The 25,650-nt window shown below is 42.4% G+C and overlaps 1 protein-coding gene across 4 annotated transcripts in view; it reads left to right on the forward strand.

Moving 5' to 3' along the window:
- The window catches only part of PRKG1 (protein kinase cGMP-dependent 1), a 1,462,571-nt gene that overhangs the window by 1,186,145 nt on the left and 250,776 nt on the right, over positions 1–25,650 (forward strand). For all 4 annotated transcript variants that reach the window (XM_082269170.1, XM_082269171.1, XM_082269168.1 and 1 more), the window contains exon 5: positions 3,466–3,529. In XM_082269170.1, the coding sequence (XP_082125296.1) occupies positions 3,466–3,529 (64 nt within the window). The remainder of the gene's footprint in view (positions 1–3,465; positions 3,530–25,650) is intronic.

The raw sequence follows: 25,650 nt of genomic DNA on the forward strand, positions 1-25,650 counted from the left end.
GTAACCAAAGGGCTGGTAATTTTACTATGGCTGGTACGTTGCAGGCCACAATGGTACTGTTGGCAGAAGATATGTTATGAAGGCCCCCACACCTTCAGAGCTTTTTTTTTGTCCCTTCTTGATGTGTCCATGTAGAGTCCTAATGTTAAACATGGGATGGGCGGGCGGATAGGTTGAATGTAAGGCTGTGGTATTGAAGTGTTTTTGTGTACCCTGTTTTGGTGCTACTGCGAAAAATCACAAACTATACTATTGTGCCTCTTTCCTAAAGTTTTTTTTAGTTCTTTTATTATTGTCACTGGTCAATTCAGGCCTTTTACTGCTAAATAAAAACACAAGTGTTACATTCACATCTAATGAATTCAATTCATCAGAATCAGAAGGCAGAGGTTGGAGTTTATATTTGCAAAGGCAATTCCTTTATATATTTAAAAGTACTATGGTATTTTAATTCACAAATTACTTTTTAAACTACTTCTACTTGAAGGAGGTGAGGGATACTTAAGGAAATTAATTCTGACTGAAGTACCATTTAAATAAATGTAATGCTTGTGTCTGTTCAATATTTATGATAGCCTTAAGCGTAAAAAGGTATTTAAAACTTCTTGTGTTTTTTGGAGATGTATTTAAGGAGTTTCAGTGTTAAAATCATTTTAAGGGTTCTATAATATTGCATAGTTTGTTATATCTGAGACTTATTTTATTACCCACAATAGCCCAAATTTTTCTTAACCTCCCTGGCGGTATCCCCGAGCGTGACTCGGGGTGGATTTTTCATACCAGGATCGGTAACCCCGAGTCACGCTCGGGGTGGATGTGTAGAGAGTGCAGCGGTGTTCTCTTACCTTCTCCTGGCGATCCAGCGATTATCTCTCATTGCTGTGATCGCCAGCCGAGATCCCGCCGCTCTCCGTCGGTCTCCGTCGGTGTGATCAATTCCTAGTTCCGTTCCCTGCAGCAGCAATGCTGCATGGGAGCGGAACTAGGGAGGGAATTTCAAAAAAAAAAAAAAAAGTTGCACAAAACACAAAACACATTTCATATTATATATATTATATGCATATATATATATATGCATATATGCATATATGTATATATATATATATATATATGCATATATATATATATATATATATATATATATATATATATATATATATATATGTATATATATATATATATATATATATATATATATATATATATATATATATATATATATATATATATATATATATATATATATGCACATATGTATATATATATATATATGCACACACACACATATATATATATATATATATATACACACACATATATATATATATATATATATATATATATATATATATATATATATATACACACACACATATATATATATATATATATATTGTAGTAAATAGTAAAAAATAAGCTGCGCTGTATGTTGAACCATCAACTGAAATAGTCCATAAAAAAGTCCAATGACAAAATGAAGTTGTGAAGACTTGTGCAGGTACCCCTTACCAAATGGTTGATAAAGAGAAGCCAAGTGATGAGTATTCAATTATCCTCGCGGATGTGACACACTATTCAGCAGGGGGCATTAGGGTAAAAAGAAAATGGACACCATAGTGTAAATCCAACTTAAATGAGGTTAAGCACCAAGAAATAGTATTCAAGCCCTGTTCAGGTACCGCTTACCAGAAATAAAATAATATAAGGCCGAACAGTAAGAGGAGACTCCAGATACGCCTCAGATGTTGGGAATCAAGGGACCTCGTGATGTCAGTATGGAACTCCAGCAACGTGTAGGTTGAATTTATGAAAAATAAAGCAAGGCAAACGCCATAGCGTAAAACCAAAAAAACAAACAAAAAACACCCAAGTGATGTGCACACAACAGGTCTCGTGGGGGGAGAGTCAGTGCATAAGGGGGAATAAGACACCAAACACCAAATAAACTCCGTAGGTACCCCTTACCGGATGCTAAATGAATAAAGAGCAGGCAAAGGAGTGTATGGGGTGTCAATCCAATGAAGATGGCTGCTTACCAGATGTATAAGTAACAGAGAAAAGAGGGACACCAAACATGCAGACTGAATGACCAGTGGTGTGTATGGATACTCTTACCAACTTCAATGGTTAAACAGGCAGGGATGTAAAGCTCAGCTCAAGCTCCCAGGTGGAATCGACCAGCTCAACAGATGGATGAATGGATATGGGAATCCAGTGATTGACACTCAACTCGGGGCTTCTCCAAAGGGCTCAGGGCTCAGAGGTGGATCAGGGAACAGCCGGAGAACACAGAGGAGAGAGCCATAGTGTAAAAACCCAAATTAAGTTTAATAGAAAAAAGGAATGAAACTTACAAACATCGGAAGAAAAACAGCATGTACAGAGAGATGTGCGAGCCGCCGACTGGACGGCTCCGCTCGCCCATCCTTCAAAGGTGGATCACGTGGGGATGACGTCAGCACGCCGCGTCCTGGCGCGTTTCATCAAAGATGATATAACGCATGAATTATAATCTAATCAATAATATAATTTTATTATATATATTATATATTATATAATAAAATTATATTATTGATTCGATTATAATTCATGCGTTTGTGTTTCAAATTTATCACATCTGGGATGTCTACTAGAGTCTTATTTTGGTCAGGTTTAAGTCAGTAATTACTAAGAATTTTAGGCCTATAATACATAACGCCAAATTTCCATGAAAAGAATTGTACCGCTTTTGGTATGTAATTCCTGACAGAATCATACCGCCAGGGAGGTTAAATAAGAAAGATGATCTCCTAGCTAACTGAGTGTAATATAATTGATTTAATGCCTTGAATTTTAGCATGCACTTTCATACTACTGTGTGCCAGCCTGTGTTTCTTTAATAATACACTGCTGTGTCTAAGGGACTTAGGAGAATCTTTGACAAGTTAGATATAGTTTATTGGCTATGTCTATCAGACAAACCCTCCAGCTTAGAGAACCTGACATTAAGATATAACTCAAGATAGCAGATAGGAAGAATTACATTGAGAGATTAAGAGCATAGAACAAGCCTTCTGAATGAGCATCAGTAAATATCAGTAGAATAGTTGCTTATTTGCTTTTCTTAATAGTCAGAAGTATAAAGCAAAAATAAAAGCAATAATAATATTATTAGCAACTATAATAACATTATTATTATTATTATTATTATTATTACTTTACAACTGTGGCAAAGGAACAGAAATAGTATTGGGGCCTCAACAGAAATTAAACTCCAGTGCATCCTTCCACCACTTACCTAAAACTTGCACTTTTTGAACACTTTGCAACTGTAAACAGGAGTTAAACTATATGTGAATAGGAGGATACTGTAAACTAGTAATGGTATAATTGTGGGGAATAACTTGGGCAGACACAATGCATATGTATTATTACTTATTATTATTTCCTTTTATCCTTACCATATTCACCCATTCTTTTTTTTAGTGTACCAACATTCCAGAGCCTTCCTGAAGAAATACTTAGTAAGCTAGCTGATGTACTAGAGGAGGTAAGATGCCCATTGAAGAGTAATATGTCTCTGAAACTGTGCACATATTTTTAATTATTTGTAAGGTGTGATGATGTAAATGTGAATCATTAGTTTCATTTACACTGTGACATTTAATGTATTTATATGGTGTTGCCGTATTACACAGAACTACAAAATATAATGTTTTACTTAAAGCTCCCTTTAAGTTAAGGACACAATATAATGTTCCTGCCACACTAATCAACATAATTTTCCCTATCCATATGACATGGTCACCCCTGCCCAAGGCCTACACTTGAATTGTCCACCTAACACCACACCCACATTCTGATCTTACCCAGACCACTTCCACTTTCTGGGTTGTTCAGAACTGCCAAAGCACAACCATGATTGCCTCAGCTGGCTTTTCAGACCATAGTTGTGCCCGAATTGCCAACAGGTAACACCCTTTTTTTTTTAGTTAATGTGCACACTCAGTGACTCAAATAAGGATGATGCTGTGATCTAAGGACACAGCATCATAAATACAGAGGGTGGAGATGCAGGACTGTCCCAGAAAACCTTAAATAGTTGACATCTATGCAAACTCATATGGGCCAATTCAGGGGAAAATTGTGGGAGGAAACAACAGTATCCAGAAAAATCTAACAAACATACATAATATGCACTTGAAGACCAGGCATTTTCCTGACACTCTGTGTACAAGTAAAAATCAGTATTTGTTGCTTGAAAATTACTTAGGACCCCCAAACATGATGTATTTTTTTTTTTTTTTTACATAGGCCCTAGAGAAAAAAATGGTGATCATTGCAATTTTTTATATCACACAATTTTTGCGTAGCGGCTTTTCAAACTCCATCTTTATGGAAAAAAATACAATTTAATGAATTAAAAAAACAAAACACAATATAGGCTGCATTTTAAATAAAATATTAAAGCTGACCTTACGCCGAATAAATAGAAACCTAACATGCCATGCTTTAAAATTGCGCACGATAATGAAATAGCGCCAAACTACAGCACTTAAAAATCACCATAGGTGATGCTTTCAAATGTTTTAAAGGTTACCAGTTTAGAATTACAGAGGAGGTATAGTGCTAGAATTATTGCTCTTGCTCTGACATTCATGGCAATACCTCACCAGTGTGGTGCGAATACCGTTTACATATGTGGGAGTGACCTACATACGCATTCACCACTGCGCGCAAGCACGGGGGCAATTACATTTTTTTTAATTTATTTTAATTTATTTATTTATTTTTACACTTGTCCCTTTATTTTTTATTTTTTTATCACTTATATTGCTATCGCAAGAAATGTATACATTTCTTGAAAAAAACAATAAAGCTTGAAAGGCCTTCTTTATGGGGAGATCAGGGGTTTATAAAACCTTACATCTCTCCTCTACAATAAAAAACATTTGTTAAGAAAAAAACCCATTGATCGAATGCCCTGTTTACATTGCCCCCCCCCCCCCCCCATAGAGATGAGCAGAGGCCATTTTCCCTTTGTTTATTTCTGTCACGAGCCACCGCCAGTAGTGGATCAGTTTCCGGGGCTTCCGATCCTCCAAGGAAAACATGGAAACCAATGGAAAGCGGTGGGAGGGGGGCCGGCGGGAGTAAATATATACATATAGGCATGTTTAGTTGCATCATGATTTTTAGAGAAATAATGGAATAGAGGCTGGATTTGTACCATTAATAAAATGGCATCCGACATTTTAACTTTTGTATGTGGCTTGATGCATTAAAGAAGGCATGTCACAATAAAAATCTGGGGTTACTATAGTCTATCTTTGAAAACATTTAAGTTCATAGATATTCTATTGACCTGGTTTCCATGCTTTTTGAGTCCCACAAAAATCATGCAGATCAGGTACGCTGAAAATATTACACCTAGAGCCAGCCAAGTATTTAGCATATCTGAAGAACAGTAGCAGTAGCAGCCCTATATTTTTGTCATAAAGGATTTTGTATATGTGCTAAATGTAAGATACTGAAAATTATAATATGAACCAAATGCATTAGATAGGTTTAAAGTGACAATATTGTCAATTACTTAACTAGAGCTAAATCCCTAACTAGGACTGACCAGTTGACCAAGTAACCAATTTATTATTGTATAAAACCATGGAAGATTTAAATAATTGTAATTTTAAATCTTTATGTAAGTTGAGGACTCTTGAACCTGTTGACAATTTTGTTTTTCATAAACCTCAGTAAATTTAGTAGGGCAAAAGGATTACAAGAGATTATGAGAGATTACTTTGGGATAAATTATTGGAGGTTTCACTACCAAACATCTTATTAACTAATCAATAGAATACCATTATACATCATACCAAATCAGACCCTGAGATTTTTAGGGTGTTGTAGCAATTCCCAACTGGCATCAGTACAGAACATAGATCAAAAATGCCCCTGAACACCTAAGAACCTGCTGCAAAGTTCAAAGCTTTTTTTTTTCTTTTTGAAACATCACATTAAAGTGAAATTTTGCATTACCGATGAAGAGGACCTGAGCAGCCCTGAAATGCTGGTCTTTCAAATAATGTCTGTGAACTTTCCTGGGTGGCCTGAGGACATATTTTATCTATATTTGTCCTAGACTAGACTACAAGCCAAAATGTTCGGTGAAGTTGCCAGTGACTAAAGAAAGGCTTGAAGTAGTCCTATTCAAGCTAACTAAACAGCTAAATAAATCTGCTGTTGCCACTGGGTCTGTTGGACAAACTAAAAGTGTTTTCCATTTAGACAGTCAATGATCTATCGACCTTTATAATGCCCTGTTTGTATCCTTTTCATCATGCATTCTCAGCTGCCCAGTTTTGTGACAGAGTTTATTTTGTCAATATTCTTGAGTGTTTTACTTGATACTTTTCTCAGCTTGTGGCCTCTCCTGCTGCCCTAAGTATCCTGCATGACAGCAGGCAGAAACATTTGAAAGTAATCTACAGCAATGGCTGTTTTTTTCAAGCACTGCAGGCCCCTGAGAAATGGACATCAACCATTTCCTTTGTACAAAAGAAGGGGAAATGCAAATTATGGTTTCTACTGTTTTTATTTGTTCACAAAATAAACTAGTAGTTAAACGACTATAAGTTCGGCTTTGCCTAAATTTGCACTTAAACACTAACAAGATTAGAAGGACAAGTGTTTTTACAGACAAAGAATAATCTCGTTATATGCATGCATTTTACACCCTTACAAATGTAATATCAGGGAGTATTTTTAGAGCAAATTAAGAAAATACACTGCTCAAAAAAAATTAAAGGGACACTTTTTGATCAGAGTATAGCATCAAGTCAAATAAACTCCTGGGATATTCATCTGGTCAGTTAAGTAGCAGAGGGCATTGTTAATCAGTTTCAGCTGCTTTAGTGTTAATGAAGTTAACAGTTGCACTAGATGGGCAACAATGAGACAACCTCCAAAACAGGAATGGTTTTGCAGGTTGAGGCCACTGACTTTTGTTTTCCCTACTCATCTTTTCTGACCGTTTTTCAAAAGTTTTGCCTTTGGCTATTGTCAATGTCACTTATTGTAGCATGAGGTGATACCTGGACCCTACAGAGGTTGCACAGGCAGTCCAACTCTTCCAGAATGGCACATCAATACGTGCCATTGCCAGAAACTTTGCTGTGTCTCCCAGCACAGTCTCAAGAGCATGGAGGAGATTTCAGGAGACAGGCAGTTACTCCAGGAGAGCTAGGACAGGGCCATAGAAGGTCCTTAACCCATCAGGAGGACCGGTATCTGCTCCTTTGTGCAAGAAAGAACAGGATGAACACTGCCAGAGCCCTACAAAATCCAGCAGGCCACTGGTGTGAATGTCTCTGACCAAACAATCAGAAACAGACTTCATGAGAGTGCCTGTGCTCACTGCCCAGCACCGTGAAGCTCGATTGGAATTTACCAATGAACACCAGAATTGGCAGGTCCACCACTGGTGCCCTGTGCTTTCAATAGATGAAAAATTAACCTGAGCACAATTGACTGACTGGGCTCGAGCAAAATTTGCCAATAAGCGGTCAATGATTGCTCTTTTTACGTCACCCCACTCCGCTTGTTGATATCCAGGTACCTTAAGTGAAAAAATCGCAATAGTGCTTATACCTTTTATAAACAATCTCTGTTTGTATGCATAAACCACTAGCACACACTGCAGGCTCCTGACTCCACAGAGCTGCCGGGTGTCATGATTGTCTTTGCCCCTCCCCATCCGTCGTCTCCTTAGGAGGATTTTGTCAGGCATGCATACAAGCACTTGGGGGCCATACAAACGACTGCGTACCATTTTGAGTTGCTGCAATGAAATTTCAGCAAAATGGACTAGCCTACTGCATCATTTTTTTACTTTGATTTTCGGGACGTCTTTGAATTCAGCCCTCTGTAGGTTGATGATTTTTATTTCCATCAAACAATGTGGCATTCTTTCATTCAGAACACATTACCCAGTCCATATCAGTATAGATATCCAGAATGAGATTTTTTCCTCATTGAGATTTGATGTGTTTTCAAAGTGTTCCTTTAATTTTTTTTGAGTGGTATACATAGATATTTTACATAGGTTTCTGAATGTACTGTATAATCTCAGAAAGGCACTCCCTAGTCATAAAATCGGCCAAAATGTTTTGGTTGTCTATATAAAATAGATTTCTGCCTCTATAACCTGCAATAGAATTAAGATTGTAATATGTTTGGCTATTATTAGCAATAGTTCTTTTTTAAATCACTAAAACTGTGGTAATATGGGGAGTGCGATGAAATTCACCATTACAATAGCTGCCATTACACCCGCAGTGCAGTGCACATGCTATACATTTTGCTTTGTCTGTTTTTGTGTGTTAAGTTGTGCTTCCAGTCCATTTAAAATGAATGTGCTGTCTTAATGCAGTGCACTTTAATGTGCAATAATATGTTGTATTAATGCAGGTTTATTAACGTAACGCAGAGTGTGAAGCTGACCTTGAACATTTTAGCTAAATTGCTTTCAGGAAAAATACATATCCCCACAGATTAGATCAATAGGGAGGGAGGGTGGGAGACAGAAGGTATTTAGTGGGGCTTTAATTAAGAGTTTTATTTCAACACAACAACTTGGGGAGGATTTACTAAAACAGGAGAGTTTAATAGCTGGCGCAGCTCTGCATAGAAACCAATCAACTTCCAGGTTTTTTCGCCAAAGCTTAATTTAACAAGCTTAAGTTAGAAGCTGACTGGTTTCTATGCACAGCTGCGCTAGATTTTGCGCACTCCAGTTTTAGTAAAACAACCCCTGGATTTCTATTTGTGAGAATGTAGCCCCCACTGTGTTATTTGCTTACTGTCCAGTTATTTCAGCTATGTGGTCGAGTTGTTCCATGTGAAGTCGTTTCAAAGAACACAACCTCTGTATTTACTACCCAAGTACTTGAATCTAATTTTACAGAGTGGGGTGTTTAAAATGCCAAAACTTAAATAATTATCAAATATTGGATTTTACACAAAATTTAGGTACACTGAAGATGCAATAAAGAGAACCATTAGCTAGAGTAGACATGGAGCAGAAAAAACTAGCAGGTGCCATACTGATCCTACATATTTAGATATGTTAAAGAGCTGAATACATCAGTGAGTGAACTAAAGGGGATGCATACTAGTACAATATGCAATTGCCTTGCAGGGGATTTTTTTTTTTTTAATGCTGCAGTTTACTACCACTTTAAAGCATCGGCTGAAGTAGGAGGCATGACGAACCTCTTAAAGCGGTTGTATCCTCACCGAAAAAAAAAAACGTACAGGACAAAGGCATAATGAGCTAGTATGCATTGCATACTAGCTCATTATGAAATACTTCCCTTAAAATGAAGCCCCGACACGGTCACCCGATCACCGCTGAGGAAGCCGTCATGTTCCCTCGGTGTCTCTTCCTGGTTTGGCGGCTCCGGCGCTGTGAGTGGCCGGAGCCACGACGACGTCACTCCCGCGCATGCGCGGGAGTTACTTTCCGGCAAGGAGCTTCAGAGCGCATTTGCCGCTGCTTTATCTCCTAAACCTTGCAGGTTTAGAAGATATTAATTACACCTACAGGTAAGCCTTATTATAGGCTTACCTGTAGGTAAAAGGTAAAAAACAACGATACTTCCACTTTAAACACGCTCTGATTGGTCAGTTCCACTCCAGGTCTTGACAGCTGTCAAAATGCTCCGTGCAGCTTGTGGTTCCAGCTTTCTCCCGTCTGTCTCCACCGAACCCCCGCTGTGGCAAGGACTACTTCACGATCCCATGCGGGATCCTCCACACAGCCCATCCAGGCACAGATTGTCTTCCTGTATAAATCCTGTGAGTTGAACCGGTCACTATGTTTTTTTTTTCATGTACACCTAATAAACCGTTTTACACTACTGATTGCTTGGTGCCTTTTCTCCTTCCCCATTTTAAAACAAATGTGCACAAATATCCCATACCTCACACCCAAATCAAATATGTATCACTTTAGCTGAAATTAAATAGCCTTGTGAGCAACCCTAAAGCAGACCTATTTTCCACCTTCTTTTACGGCTGAAAAAAAAAATATTAAGTCTTATACTACTTTGCCAAATGCTTTCCCAGGCTGCCTGGTTCACTGGTGTTTGAACATTGAGCCACAGCTTGCATTACCTGCTGATGTGTAAGGTTCACCATACACATTACAATCTAACCATAAAATCTTTGTATAATCAACTTTATACTTATCTACAAAGCTGTATATTATAAAGACCTACCTAAACTATTCAATTAATGTGTATCAAGTGATGTAGTTCCTTGCCCTACATAGCTGTTGGTAGATCTAAAGGTGATTATACAGTTAGATTATAATGTGTGTGCTGAAGTATTAACAGCAATATAATAGCTGAGGGTCTACCCTTTATTAAATATTTCACATTTCCCACTTGTAACCTGTTGGTGATGAGGTTTAAGAAGGCTCAGTATACTAGTATTGAATGAACATTTTGAGTCTAGTGACAGCCAGGCAGCTAGTATATTCAAAAGGAAATCGCCAATGGCAGCCTCTATTTTCCCGTAATTAGAAGGTTCCTTTAAGTTGTTCACAACTGCACTATAGCCGAATGACAGCTACAGCACGGTCGCACTTTACCTGGGAGGCTGACATATGACATCCTCTGGTTTGCGTGCCCCCTGCAGGATGCATCAGGAGTGTTCTGTGATCCTTCAGATGCAGCTAATCATAGATCGTAGTAAATATCGATTTATGGAAGCACTTTACCATGTGATCAGCTGTGTCCAATCAAAGCTGATTATGATGTAAACAGGATTTACTGGTTATAGGCAATTCTCTCCATGCTGGCAGCGCGTGAGGAGAGGCCTGTCAGTGCCCATCAGTGATGCCTGTCAGTGCCCAGTGCCGCCTATCAGTGCCCATCAGTGATTATGAAAGAGAAAAGGAGGTGCTAACACCTAGTGCATTGCCCTTGGACACCTTTAAAACTTTTTATTAAAATGTCAAAAACATACTCACAGACATAAAGAGCAAAGATCGCATTGAATGAGCTCTGAGGAAGGGAGCGTGTCTTCCGAAGCGCGTCAGCGGTCCAATTACAGGGACAATCACTTCCACATGTGATGGACTCATTCAATGCGATTTTTGCTCTTCAGGTCTGTGAGTATGTTTTTGCCATTTTAATAAAAATAAAAAGTTTCAAAGGTGTCCAATGGTAATGCACTAGGTGTTCGTGCCTCTTTTTCTCTTCCATATGCACTTCTGTTTGGAGTTCCCCACCTGAGGAGAGCAGCACGCCTACTATTCCCATCTGAGGGAGTGCTTGGGTGATTCAGTTGTTTGCCTATCAGTGATGCCTGTCAGTGCTGCCTATCAGTGCCCATCATGCACACTAGAGTTAAATAATCCCTCATCCAGCTTCTGTTTAACAACATGTTTGGAAAGAGTCATGGTGCACTCTGCCCATTTGTCTCAGACAGTGTACACAAATGAAAAGGAAGTTCTAGCAACAGGGGGAAGCAGTTATGTTTATTTTGAAACTTCAATGATATTAATTGAATGATTTATGGCTAAATGCATAACTTTGCATTTTTGCTTGATGCATCTTCAATTGAAACCAATGGAAATGCATCAGGGCAAATCCCAAGGCATGCATGATTAAGGCATGCATCAGCACACACAATGTCACACATCGACAGGTCATATGCGTTATGATGCACGATGATGTTTAATACAATTCATTGCGGTGCAGTGAAAATGCCCAACAGTGTAAGTTAATGTGCATCAACATACGTTTTGATACAATTCCATTGATTTTAAAAGAAAATGCATCGGGGGACAAATGCAAAGGGGTGAATCCAACCATTCATAAGAAATTTAAATAAAAAAAAATTGCCAAAAAATGATTAAACTATAATGCCTATTATAGTATAGGCTAGTATTATAGTATTTATATATCCTATAGTGCCTGTCCATCTTATGAACAATAAATTAGATTGCTCTTGATATGCCACGGTTTCACGAAAACCTTTTTATAGAAACAAAGGACAACTGTATTGAAGTTTAGAGTCCAATATATGCCCATAATGTAGAATTGCATACCGTACATTCTATGCTGCATACAGTACATAACTGCTTTCACTGAGCACATACTGTTTCTCAGTGAGCACAAAATACTTATTTCACAGCTGTTATGTTAACACTTTGTTAATGTTTTGCTTTTTTATACTGGGAATATTGCAAGAATTTTATGTTACTCTTTTTGTTTATGGGAAATTAAATGTATTGTATAATGATAATAATAATATATGTAGAAATTAAATGTATTGTATAATACTATAGAGGGTATTTAACTAGCTTGTGGAATTATTATCTAATTTACTGCAATGATACTTTCTATGCAAGCTTTTACTGTAAAAAAAAAAAAAAAATAAAAAACCTCCATATGTACAGTATGTATGGAAAAACACACATTTGGAACAAAGGCAAAAATATAATTTTCTGACTCCACAAAGGCAGTTGGATCAGCCTAATTAATAAAACATCGCCATTTTAACCTTTTGGAGTTTTGAAGTGTCGCTACACTTATCCTAAAGTGTATGCAATGGATAGTAGGGAAGTCTTTGACAAATTTTTGTTTTATCTATTCTCGGGCTAGATAGTCACCCATCTATTTGTCAGTGCAACCATTTTCACTGAGCCATCCCTGCATTGCATGGCATACAATGAAGCACAAATCATGTAAATGTAAATATATTTTTATAAAACCAAAACAGTGTGCAAAAAATCTGGAAAAAACAGTCTGTGACTACCGTAAAAATATACCCATGCACAACAAAAAATATATTTCTGCTGTTGACATTAATTAAAATAAAAAAAAAATCACTGAATGCACAAATATAAAGTACAATCAAAAGTGAACTCATACAGTTGTTCATAAAAATGATGTGAAAAATAAAAACCACACCCAGTGTCCACAAATAACCCAAAGAGCTGTTAACTAGTGTTGAGCGAACACGGACTGTATTATTCGTGTTCGTACCGAATAATTGGATTTTTTGTACCCGAACACGGACACGGACACTTTACTGTATGTTCGGGTAAAAATCCGTGTTCGGTCGTTTTATTTCCGGGTTTTGCATGCTTTGGCGCTCTTTTCATGGCGGGCTTTCAACAGCCAATCAACAATCGTTTAACTGGTGTGCCTTAAGCCATCCCAGCCATGCCTGCAAATGTCTCAGTAGCTGTGATTGGCCGTCTGAAGCATGTGACCAAGTCTTTATAAGTTCGAGGCAGCCGCAGCGGCGTCATTATGCTGCTTAGATTCAGGGACAGAGCACACATCAACGTGCTGGCTGCTGATTAGGGAAAGATAGGCAGGAAAAAACCATTTGTGTCCGGATAGAATTGAGGGACAGGTCGGAGTGTTTAGGCAGGGCGAGTTGTAGGCATTTTAGGGATAGAGTCTGCTGAATTATATAGGGTCAGTGTCTTCTACAAACTACAATCGATATTGCTGTGTGCGGGGTGGGGTCTGCACTCAATCCTGATCTACGATCTCTTCTCAATCCTGTTAGGGACAGAGTCTGCTGAATTTTAGGGAAACTGTGTTCTACAAACTACAATCGATATTGCTGTGTGGTGTGGGATTGGAGATAGGCAGGTGTCAGTGATCCACATCCATTTTTCTGTGTGTGAGCTGCAGTGAACACAATCTTTTTGGGCTGCAGTGAACACAATCTTTTTGGGCTGCAGTGAACACAATCTTTTTGGGGTGCAGTGAACAAAATCTTTTTGGGGTGCAGTGAACACAATCCTTTTTGGTGTGCAGTGAACACAATCTTTGTGGGGTGCAGTGAACAAAATCCTTTGTGGGGTGCAGTGAACACAATCTTTTTGGGGTGCAGTGAACAAAATCCTTTTTGGGGTGCAGTGAACAACATCCTTTTTGGGGTGCAGTGAACACAATCTTTTTGGGGTGCAGTGAACAAAATCCTTTGTGGGGTGCAGTGAACACAATCTTTTTGGGGTGCAGTGAACACAATCTTTTTGGGGTGGAGTGAACAACATCCTTTTTGGGGTGCAGTGAACAAAATCCTTTTTTGGGTGCAGTGAACAAAATCATTTTTGGGGTGCAGTGAACACAATCTTTTTGGGGTGCAGTGAACACAATCTTTGTGGGGTGCAGTGAACACAATCTTTTTGGGGTGGAGTGAACAACATCCTTTTTGGGGTGCAGTGAACAACATCCTTTTTGGGGTGCAGTGAACACAATCTTTTTGGGGTGCAGTGAACACAATCTTTGTGGGGTACAGTGAACAGAATCTTTGTGGGGTGCAGTGAACACAATCTTTGGGGGGTACAGTGAACACAATCTTTGTGAGGTGCAGTGAACACAATCTTTGTGGGGTGCAGTGAACACAATCATTGTGGGGTGCAGTGAACTCAATCTTTGTGGGGTACAGTGAACACAATCTCATACTGAAGGTTTGAGGGTGCTGCCTGTTCCATACTCCCCCTACTCCTCATCTAGCCTTTTAGGGGTACAAACAATAGTAATTGGGGCCTAGTGTGGTTGTGTACGTGTGATATACATACACTTTTTTGGGATCATATTTTCTATTCCGCTATTTAATCAAAAACCTTTGGGGATCAGTTAAATTGGGGGATAGTCTGTGTTGGTACGTGTGAGAGAGATCCACCTTTCCAAGTTGTTGGGGTTCATCTCATACTTCTGAAGGTTTGAGGGTGCTGCCTGTTCCATACTCCCCCTACTCCTAGCCTTTTAGGGGTACAAACAATAGTAATTGGGGCCTAGTGTGGTTGTGTACGTGTGATATACATACACTTTTTTGGGATCATATTTTCTATTCCGCTATTTAATCAAAAACCTTTGGGGATCAGTTAAATTGGGGGATAGTCTGTGTTGGTACGTGTGAGAGAGATCCACCTTTCCAAGTTGTTGGGGTTCATCTCATACTTCTGAAGGTTTGAGGGTGCTGCCTGTTCCATACTCCCCCTACTCCTAGCCTTTTAGGGGTACAAACAATAGTAATTGGGGCCTAGTGTGGTTGTGTACGTGTGATATACATACACTTTTTTGGGATCATATTTTCTATTCCGCTATTTAATCAAAAACCTTTGGGGATCAGTTAAATTGGGGGATAGTCTGTGTTGGTACGTGTGAGAGAGATCCACCTTTCCAAGTTGTTGGGGTTCATCTCATACTTCTGAAGGTTTGAGGGTGCTGCCTGTTCCATACTCCCCCTACTCCTAGCCTTTTAGGGGTACAAACAATAGTAATTGGGGCCTAGTGTGGTTGTGTACGTGTGATATACATACACTTTTTTGGGATCATATTTTCTATTCCGCTATTTAATCAAAAACCTTTGGGGATCAGTTAAATTGGGGGATAGTCTGTGTTGGTACGTGTGAGAGAGATCCACCTTTCCAAGTTGTTGGGGTTCATCTCATACTTCTGAAGGTTTGAGGGTGCTGCCTGTTCCATACTCCCCCTACTCCTAGCCTTTTAGGGGTACAAACAATAGTAATTGGGGCCTAGTGTGGTTGTGTACGTGTGATATACATACACTTTTTTGGGATCATATTTTCTATTCCGCTATTTAATCAAAAACCTTTGGGGATCAGTTAAATTGGGGGATAGTCTGTGTTGGTACGTGTGAGAGAGATCCACCTTTCCAAGTTGTTGGGGTTCATCTCATACTTCTGAAGGTTTGAGGGTGCTGCCTGTTCCATACTCCCCCTACTCCTAGCCTTTTAGGGGTACAAACAATAGTAATTGGGGCCTAGTGTGGTTGTGTACGTGTGATATACATACACTTTTTTGGGATCATATTTTCTATTCCGCTATTTAATCAAAAACCTTTGGGGATCAGTTAAATTGGGGGATAGTCTGTGTTGGTACGTGTGAGAGAGATCCACCTTTCCAAGTTGTTGGGGTTCATCTCATACTTCTGAAGGTTTGAGGGTGCTGCCTGTTCCATACTCCCCCTACTCCTAGCCTTTTAGGGGTACAAACAATAGTAATTGGGGCCTAGTGTGGTTGTGTACGTGTGATATACATACACTTTTTTGGGATCATATTTTCTATTCCGCTATTTAATCAAAAACCTTTGGGGATCAGTTAAATTGGGGGATAGTCTGTGTTGGTACGTGTGAGAGAGATCCACCTTTCCAAGTTGTTGGGGTTCATCTCATACTTCTGAAGGTTTGAGGGTGCTGCCTGTTCCATACTCCCCCTACTCCTAGCCTTTTAGGGGTACAAACAATAGTAATTGGGGCCTAGTGTGGTTGTGTACGTGTGATATACATACACTTTTTTGGGATCATATTTTCTATTCCGCTATTTAATCAAAAACCTTTGGGGATCAGTTAAATTGGGGGATAGTCTGTGTTGGTACGTGTGAGAGAGATCCACCTTTCCAAGTTGTTGGGGTTCATCTCATACTTCTGAAGGTTTGAGGGTGCTGCCTGTTCCATACTCCCCCTACTCCTAGCCTTTTAGGGGTACAAACAATAGTAATTGGGGCCTAGTGTGGTTGTGTACGTGTGATATACATACACTTTTTTGGGATCATATTTTCTATTCCGCTATTTAATCAAAAACCTTTGGGGATCAGTTAAATTGGGGGATAGTCTGTGTTGGTACGTGTGAGAGAGATCCACCTTTCCAAGTTGTTGGGGTTCATCTCATACTTCTGAAGGTTTGAGGGTGCTGCCTGTTCCATACTCCCCCTACTCCTAGCCTTTTAGGGGTACAAACAATAGTAATTGGGGCCTAGTGTGGTTGTGTACGTGTGATATACATACACTTTTTTGGGATCATATTTTCTATTCCGCTATTTAATCAAAAACCTTTGGGGATCAGTTAAATTGGGGGATAGTCTGTGTTGGTACGTGTGAGAGAGATCCACCTTTCCAAGTTGTTGGGGTTCATCTCATACTTCTGAAGGTTTGAGGGTGCTGCCTGTTCCATACTCCCCCTACTCCTAGCCTTTTAGGGGTACAAACAATAGTAATTGGGGCCTAGTGTGGTTGTGTACGTGTGATATACATACACTTTTTTGGGATCATATTTTCTATTCCGCTATTTAATCAAAAACCTTTGGGGATCAGTTAAATTGGGGGATAGTCTGTGTTGGTACGTGTGAGAGAGATCCACCTTTCCAAGTTGTTGGGGTTCATCTCATACTTCTGAAGGTTTGAGGGTGCTGCCTGTTCCATACTCCCCCTACTCCTAGCCTTTTAGGGGTACAAACAATAGTAATTGGGGCCTAGTGTGGTTGTGTACGTGTGATATACATACACTTTTTTGGGATCATATTTTCTATTCCGCTATTTAATCAAAAACCTTTGGGGATCAGTTAAATTGGGGGATAGTCTGTGTTGGTACGTGTGAGAGAGATCCACCTTTCCAAGTTGTTGGGGTTCATCTCATACTTCTGAAGGTTTGAGGGTGCTGCCTGTTCCATACTCCCCCTACTCCTAGCCTTTTAGGGGTACAAACAATAGTAATTGGGGCCTAGTGTGGTTGTGTACGTGTGATATACATACACTTTTTTGGGATCATATTTTCTATTCCGCTATTTAATCAAAAACCTTTGGGGATCAGTTAAATTGGGGGATAGTCTGTGTTGGTACGTGTGAGAGAGATCCACCTTTCCAAGTTGTTGGGGTTCATCTCATACTTCTGAAGGTTTGAGGGTGCTGCCTGTTCCATACTCCCCCTACTCCTAGCCTTTTAGGGGTACAAACAATAGTAATTGGGGCCTAGTGTGGTTGTGTACGTGTGATATACATACACTTTTTTGGGATCATATTTTCTATTCTGCTATTTAATCAAAAACCTTTGGGGATCAGTTAAATTGGGGGATAGTCTGTGTTGGTACGTGTGAGAGAGATCCACCTTTCCAAGTTGTTGGGGTTCATCTCATACTTCTGAAGGTTTGAGGGTGCTGCCTGTTCCATACTCCCCCTACTCCTAGCCTTTTAGGGGTACAAACAATAGTAATTGGGGCCTAGTGTGGTTGTGTACGTGTGATATACATACACTTTTTTGGGATCATATTTTCTATTCCGCTATTTAATCAAAAACCTTTGGGGATCAGTTAAATTGGGGGATAGTCTGTGTTGGTACGTGTGAGAGAGATCCACCTTTCCAAGTTGTTGGGGTTCATCTCATACTTCTGAAGGTTTGAGGGTGCTGCCTGTTCCATACCCCCCCTACTCCTCATCTAGCCTTTTAGGGGTACAAACAATAGTAATTGGGGCCTAGTGTGGTTGTGTACGTGCGAGATACATACACTTTTTTTGATCATATTTCCTATTCCGCTATTCAATAAAAACCTTTGAGGATCAATTGAATTGCGGGATAGTCTGTGTCGGTACGTGTGAGAGAGATCCACCTTTCCAAGTTGTTGGGGTTCATCTCATACTTCTGAAGGTTTGAGGGTGCTGCCTGTTCCATACCCCCCCTACTCCTCATCTAGCCTTTTAGGGGTACAAACAATAGTAATTGGGGCCTAGTGTGGTTGTGTACGTGCGAGATACATACACTTTTTTTGATCATATTTCCTATTCCGCTATTCAATAAAAACCTTTGAGGATCAATTGAATTGCGGGATAGTCTGTGTCGGTACGTGTGAGAGAGATCCACCTTTCCAAGTTGTTGGGGTTCATCTCATACTTCTGAAGGTTTGAGGGTGCTGCCTGTTCCATACCCCCCCTACTCCTCATCTAGCCTTTTAGGGGTACAAACAATAGTAATTGGGGCCTAGTGTGGTTGTGTACGTGCGAGATACATACACTTTTTTTGATCATATTTCCTATTCCGCTATTCAATAAAAACCTTTGAGGATCAATTGAATTGCGGGATAGTCTGTGTCGGTACGTGTGAGAGAGATCCACCTTTCCAAGTTGTTGGGGTTCATCTCATACTTCTGAAGGTTTGAGGGTGCTGCCTGTTCCATACCCCCCCTACTCCTCATCTAGCCTTTTAGGGGTACAAACAATAGTAATTGGGGCCTAGTGTGGTTGTGTACGTGCGAGATACATACACTTTTTTTGATCATATTTCCTATTCCGCTATTCAATAAAAACCTTTGAGGATCAATTGAATTGCGGGATAGTCTGTGTCGGTACGTGTGAGAGAGATCCACCTTTCCAAGTTGTTGGGGTTCATCTCATACTTCTGAAGGTTTGAGGGTGCTGCCTGTTCCATACCCCCCCTACTCCTCATCTAGCCTTTTAGGGGTACAAACAATAGTAATTGGGGCCTAGTGTGGTTGTGTACGTGCGAGATACATACACTTTTTTTGATCATATTTCCTATTCCGCTATTCAATAAAAACCTTTGAGGATCAATTGAATTGCGGGATAGTCTGTGTCGGTACGTGTGAGAGAGATCCACCTTTCCAAGTTGTTGGGGTTCATCTCATACTTCTGAAGGTTTGAGGGTGCTGCCTGTTCCATACCCCCCCTACTCCTCATCTAGCCTTTTAGGGGTACAAACAATAGTAATTGGGGCCTAGTGTGGTTGTGTACGTGCGAGATACATACACTTTTTTTGATCATATTTCCTATTCCGCTATTCAATAAAAACCTTTGAGGATCAATTGAATTGCGGGATAGTCTGTGTCGGTACGTGTGAGAGAGATCCACCTTTCCAAGTTGTTGGGGTTCATCTCATACTTCTGAAGGTTTGAGGGTGCTGCCTGTTCCATACCCCCCCTACTCCTCATCTAGCCTTTTAGGGGTACAAACAATAGTAATTGGGGCCTAGTGTGGTTGTGTACGTGCGAGATACATACACTTTTTTTGATCATATTTCCTATTCCGCTATTCAATAAAAACCTTTGAGGATCAATTGAATTGCGGGATAGTCTGTGTCGGTACGTGTGAGAGAGATCCACCTTTCCAAGTTGTTGGGGTTCATCTCATACTTCTGAAGGTTTGAGGGTGCTGCCTGTTCCATACCCCCCCTACTCCTCATCTAGCCTTTTAGGGGTACAAACAATAGTAATTGGGGCCTAGTGTGGTTGTGTACGTGCGAGATACATACACTTTTTTTGATCATATTTCCTATTCCGCTATTCAATAAAAACCTTTGAGGATCAATTGAATTGCGGGATAGTCTGTGTCGGTACGTGTGAGAGAGATCCACCTTTCCAAGTTGTTGGGGTTCATCTCATACTTCTGAAGGTTTGAGGGTGCTGCCTGTTCCATACCCCCCCTACTCCTCATCTAGCCTTTTAGGGGTACAAACAATAGTAATTGGGGCCTAGTGTGGTTGTGTACGTGCGAGATACATACACTTTTTTTGATCATATTTCCTATTCCGCTATTCAATAAAAACCTTTGAGGATCAATTGAATTGCGGGATAGTCTGTGTCGGTACGTGTGAGAGAGATCCACCTTTCCAAGTTGTTGGGGTTCATCTCATACTTCTGAAGGTTTGAGGGTGCTGCCTGTTCCATACCCCCCCTACTCCTCATCTAGCCTTTTAGGGGTACAAACAATAGTAATTGGGGCCTAGTGTGGTTGTGTACGTGCGAGATACATACACTTTTTTTGATCATATTTCCTATTCCGCTATTCAATAAAAACCTTTGAGGATCAATTGAATTGCGGGATAGTCTGTGTCGGTACGTGTGAGAGAGATCCACCTTTCCAAGTTGTTGGGGTTCATCTCATACTTCTGAAGGTTTGAGGGTGCTGCCTGTTCCATACCCCCCCTACTCCTCATCTAGCCTTTTAGGGGTACAAACAATAGTAATTGGGTCCTAGTGTGGTTGTGTACGTGCGAGATACATACACTTTTTTTGATCATATTTCCTATTCCGCTATTCAATAAAAACCTTTGAGGATCAATTGAATTGCGGGATAGTCTGTGTCGGTACGTGTGAGAGAGATCCACCTTTCCAAGTTGTTGGGGTTCATCTCATACTTCTGAAGGTTTGAGGGTGCTGCCTGTTCCATACCCCCCCTACTCCTCATCTAGCCTTTTAGGGGTACAAACAATAGTAATTGGGGCCTAGTGTGGTTGTGTACGTGCGAGATACATACACTTTTTTTGATCATATTTCCTATTCCGCTATTCAATAAAAACCTTTGAGGATCAATTGAATTGCGGGATAGTCTGTGTCGGTACGTGTGAGAGAGATCCACCTTTCCAAGTTGTTGGGGTTCATCTCATACTTCTGAAGGTTTGAGGGTGCTGCCTGTTCCATACTCCCCCTACTCCTCATCTAGCCTTTTAGGGGTACAAACAATAGTAATTGGGGCCTAGTGTGGTTGTGTACGTGTGATATACATACACTTTTTTTGGATCATATTTTCTATTCCGCTATTCAATAAAAACCTTTCTAGGGCAAGATCTTAAATTACAGAAATATGAGGAGACCGTCAAATAAGGGCCGTGGCCTGGGTCGTGGTGCTGCTGGTAGAGCTCCTGTTGCAAGGAGAGGACATGGTCGATCTGTGCCAGCTACACGCACAAGTGAAACACCTTCCTCAAGTGTGAGTAGGCGACAGAACCTGCATCAGTATTTGGTAGGGCATCAAACGCCCCTAGAAGTGATGAGGCCAGAACAAGTTGAGGCGATAGTAGATTGGTTTGCTGCTGACAGTGCCTCCAGTTCCTTCACATTGTCTCCCACCCAGTCTACTGCAGAAAGGTCAGAGTTGGCACCTGCAGCCAATGTCCAACCGTCTTTCACCTCACCCCCTTGCAAATCAGGCCAGCAGTCTGAGCCCCAAGCCATACAGCAGTCTCTTATTCTTTTTGAGGACTCTGTCAGCAGGGTTTCCCAGGGCCATCCACCTAGCCCTGCCCCAGAAGTGGAAGAGATTGAGTGCAGCGATGCCCAACCACTTATTTCTCAAGATGAGTACATGCAAGGATCATCGCAGCACGTCTCCGATGATGACGAAACGCAGGTGCCAACTGCTGCGGCGTTCAGCATTGTGGAGACCGACAAGGAGGGCAGGGGTGAAGACTGGGTGGAAGATGATGTGGAGGACGATGAGGTCCTCGACCCCACATGGAATGAACGTCATGCAGGTGAACTGAGTAGTTTGGAGGAAGAGGCGGTGGTCGCACAGAGCCACCAGCACAGCAGAAGAGGGAGCAGGGTGCAGAAGCGGAGCGGCCGTGCCCTAGACACTACGCCCGCTACTGCCCAACGCAGCAAGGGAACGAGCGCACCAAAGTCAGCTCAAAGGAGTTCTCTAGCGTGGAAGTTCTTTAGAAAATGTGCTGATGACAGGACACGAGTGGTTTGCACCCTGTGCAATCAGAGCTTGAAGCGAGGCATGAACCTTCTCAACCTGAGCACAACCTGCATGATCAGGCATCTAAGTGCAAAGCACGAGCTGCAGTGGAGTACACACCTTCAAAACCAAGAAACGTCTCTGGCTCATCCTGCTTCCTCTTCTGCTGCAGTCTCGGCCGCTCCAGCCACATCTGTAGTGATACCGGCACCTGCCACCCCGCAAACAGACGATCTGTCAGCAACACCACCACCTGGGTCACCAACAACCATCTCCACAATGTCCCGTGGAAGCGTTCAGCTTTCCATCTCCCAAACACTTGAGAGGAAGAGGAAGTACCCCCCTACCCACCCGCGATCCCTGGCCCTGAATGCCAGCATTTCAAAATTATTGGCCTTTGAAATGCTGTCATTCCGTCTGGTGGAGACGCACAGTTTTAAAAACCTTATGTCGGTGGCTGTCCCACAGTACGTCGTGCCCAGCCGCCACTACTTTTCCAGGCAAGCCATCCCTTCCCTGCACAACCAAGTGGGGGAAAAAATCAGGTGTGCACTGCGCAACGCCATCTGTGCCAAGGTCCACCTAACTACGGATACGTGGACCAGTAAGCACGGTCAGGGGCGTTATATCTCCCTAACGGCACACTGGGTAAATGCAGTGGCGGATGGGCCTGAGGCGGATAGCAATTTGGCGCATGTCCTTCCACCACCGAGGATTGCAGGGCGCTTCAGTTTGCCTCCTGTTCCTAACTCCTCCTACTCCGCTTCCTCATCCTCTACCGCCTCCTCATCCGGACAGCGTAACACCTTCACCACCAACTTCAGCACGGCCAGGGGTAAACGACAGCAGGCAGTTTTACAACTTGCCTGTTTGGGGGACAAACCACACACCGCGCAGGAGTTGTGGAGGAGCATGGAACAGCAGACAAATGAGTGGTTGCTGCCAGCGAGCCTCAAGCCCGGCCTGGTGGTGTGCGATAACGGGCGAAATCTCATAGCAGCTCTGGGCCTAGCCGGTTTGACGCACATCCCTTGCCTGGCGCATGTGCTGAATTTGGTGGTGCAGAGGTTCCTTAAAAACTACCCCGATATGTCAGAGCTGCTGCAGAAAGTGCGGGCCGTTTGTGCGCACTTTCGGCGTTCTCACCCTGCTGCTGCTCGCCTGGCAGCGCTGCAGCGTAACTTCGGCCTTCCCGCTCACCGCCTCATATGTGACGTGCCCACAAGGTGGAACTCCACCTTGCACATGCTGGAAAGACTGTGCGAGCAGCAGCAGGCCATAGTGGAGTTTCAGCTGCAGCACGCACGCGTGAGTCGCTCTGCGGAACAGCACCACTTCACCACCAATAACTGGGCCTCCATGCGAGACCTGTGTGCCTTGTTGCGCTGTTTTGAGTACTCCACCAACATGGCCAGTGGCAATGACGCCGTTCTCAGCTTAACTATCCCACTTCTATGCCTCCCTGAAAAAACAATTCGGGCGATGATGGAAGAGGATGTGGCACAGGATGAGGAGGAGGAGGAGGATGAAGAGGTAACATTTCCAAGGCTTTCAGGGCAGTCATTCGCAAGGGGCTCCGAGGGTGGGTTCCTGCACACGCAAACGCCAGGGACGCAATTGTCCAGCAGGGGCACAGTTCTGGAGGATGAGGAGGATGAGGAGGAGGAGGAGGAGCTGGAGGAGGAGATGGAACCATGTTCACAGCAGGGTGGCACCCAGGCCAGCTCATGGCCATCACTGGTGCGTGGCTGGGGGGATACAGAGGACACGGACCATACACCTCCCACAGAGGACAGCCTTTCGTTGCCTCTGGGCAGCCTGGCACACATGAGCGATTACATGCTGCAGTGTCTCCACAACGACCGCCGAGTTGCCCACATTCTAACTTGTGCTGATTACTGGGTGGCCACGCTGCTGGATCCCCGTTACAAGGACAACGTACCGTCCTTAATTCACTCACTGGAGCGCGATCGCAAGATGCGCGAGTACAAGCGCACGCTGGTAGACGCCATGCTGCTGGCATTCCCATCTGACAGCGGGGCCACAGTGGAAGCACAAGGCAGAGGAGGAGGAGGAGGAGGTCGCCAACGCAACCAGGGCACCGCCAGCACCTCAGAAGGCAGGGTTAGCATGGCCGAAATGTGGAAAAGCTTTGTCAGTCCGCCACAACAAACAGCAGCACCAGCAGCTCAGATGGAACGTCTTAGCAGGAGGCAGCATTTTACCAACATGGTGGAGCAGTATGTGTGCACACGCCTACATGTAGTGAATGACGGGTCTGCCCCCTTCAACTTCTGGGTCTCCAAATTGGGCACATGGCCTGAGCTTGCCCTTTACGCCTTGGAGGTGCTGGCGTGCCCTGCAGCCAGTGTATTATCTGAACGGGTATTTAGCACGGCTGGGGGCGTTATAACAGACAAGCGCAGCCGCCTGTCCAGAGACAATGTGGACAAGCTCACGTTCATTAAAATGAACCAGGCATGGATCCCACGGGACTTTTCCGTACCTTGTGCAGAATAGCAATGGATACCGACCTTACCCACCCATTGTTCCATTTTTGCTCTTTCTCACTCTTTTGGGGTGTACCCTCATTTAAAATTTGTGAAAAGAAGCAGTGTTGGCTACCTCGTCCTCCTCCTCAGGGCCAGATTAATGTAGGGGCTATTGGAGCTGCAGCTCCAGGCCCCTACCTTTTATATAGGCCCCGGGTTGGCCATATTCACTGTTACCGCTCTTCTGTCACTTGTAAACACAGAAGTCTGGCTTCTATGCTCGCTTCCCCAGGCAGCACCCTCAGAACCTCCCCACACAGCGTGAAGGCCGGACAAGGAGGGACAGTTGGCGATGCATGGATGTGTTTATGGGCTTCAGAGACAGCATCCCATGTTGAATTAGGCATGCATGGCTGCACCCTTCCTCCTCTGGGTGCATGGCAAGGCACGGCCCTAAGGCCCTTCAAAATCCTCAGCACCAAGCCCATGATGCTGTTAATCCGGCCCTGGTCCTCCTCCACCGCCGCTTCCACCTACACCGCCCATAGGTGTGCGCAGCCTATTGCATTAAGGTGTGCACCCCAAAGTTGAAATACACATGCATGTGTTTGCCAGCAGGGAGAGTAATGTATCGGGGCCATGTACCTGTAGGCAAGGAGAAATAGAGCAGAGCAGGTCCCAGGGAGATCTTTCCCATCTCCTCACTGGCAATGCTATGTGCCCTAGGTGATTAGGGTGTGCCCAGGCACACCCAGCACACCCTGTGCGCACGCCTATGTCACCGCCACATCCACCACCACCTCAACCTCCCTCCTACTCCATATGGGCCTCGTCCTTCAGAGATGAAGAAGAACATTGTTTTATTTTTCTGTT

Source organism: Pelophylax lessonae (genome assembly GCF_965119305.1).
Source record: "Pelophylax lessonae genome assembly, chromosome: 9".
Lineage (NCBI taxonomy): Eukaryota > Metazoa > Chordata > Amphibia > Anura > Ranidae > Pelophylax > Pelophylax lessonae.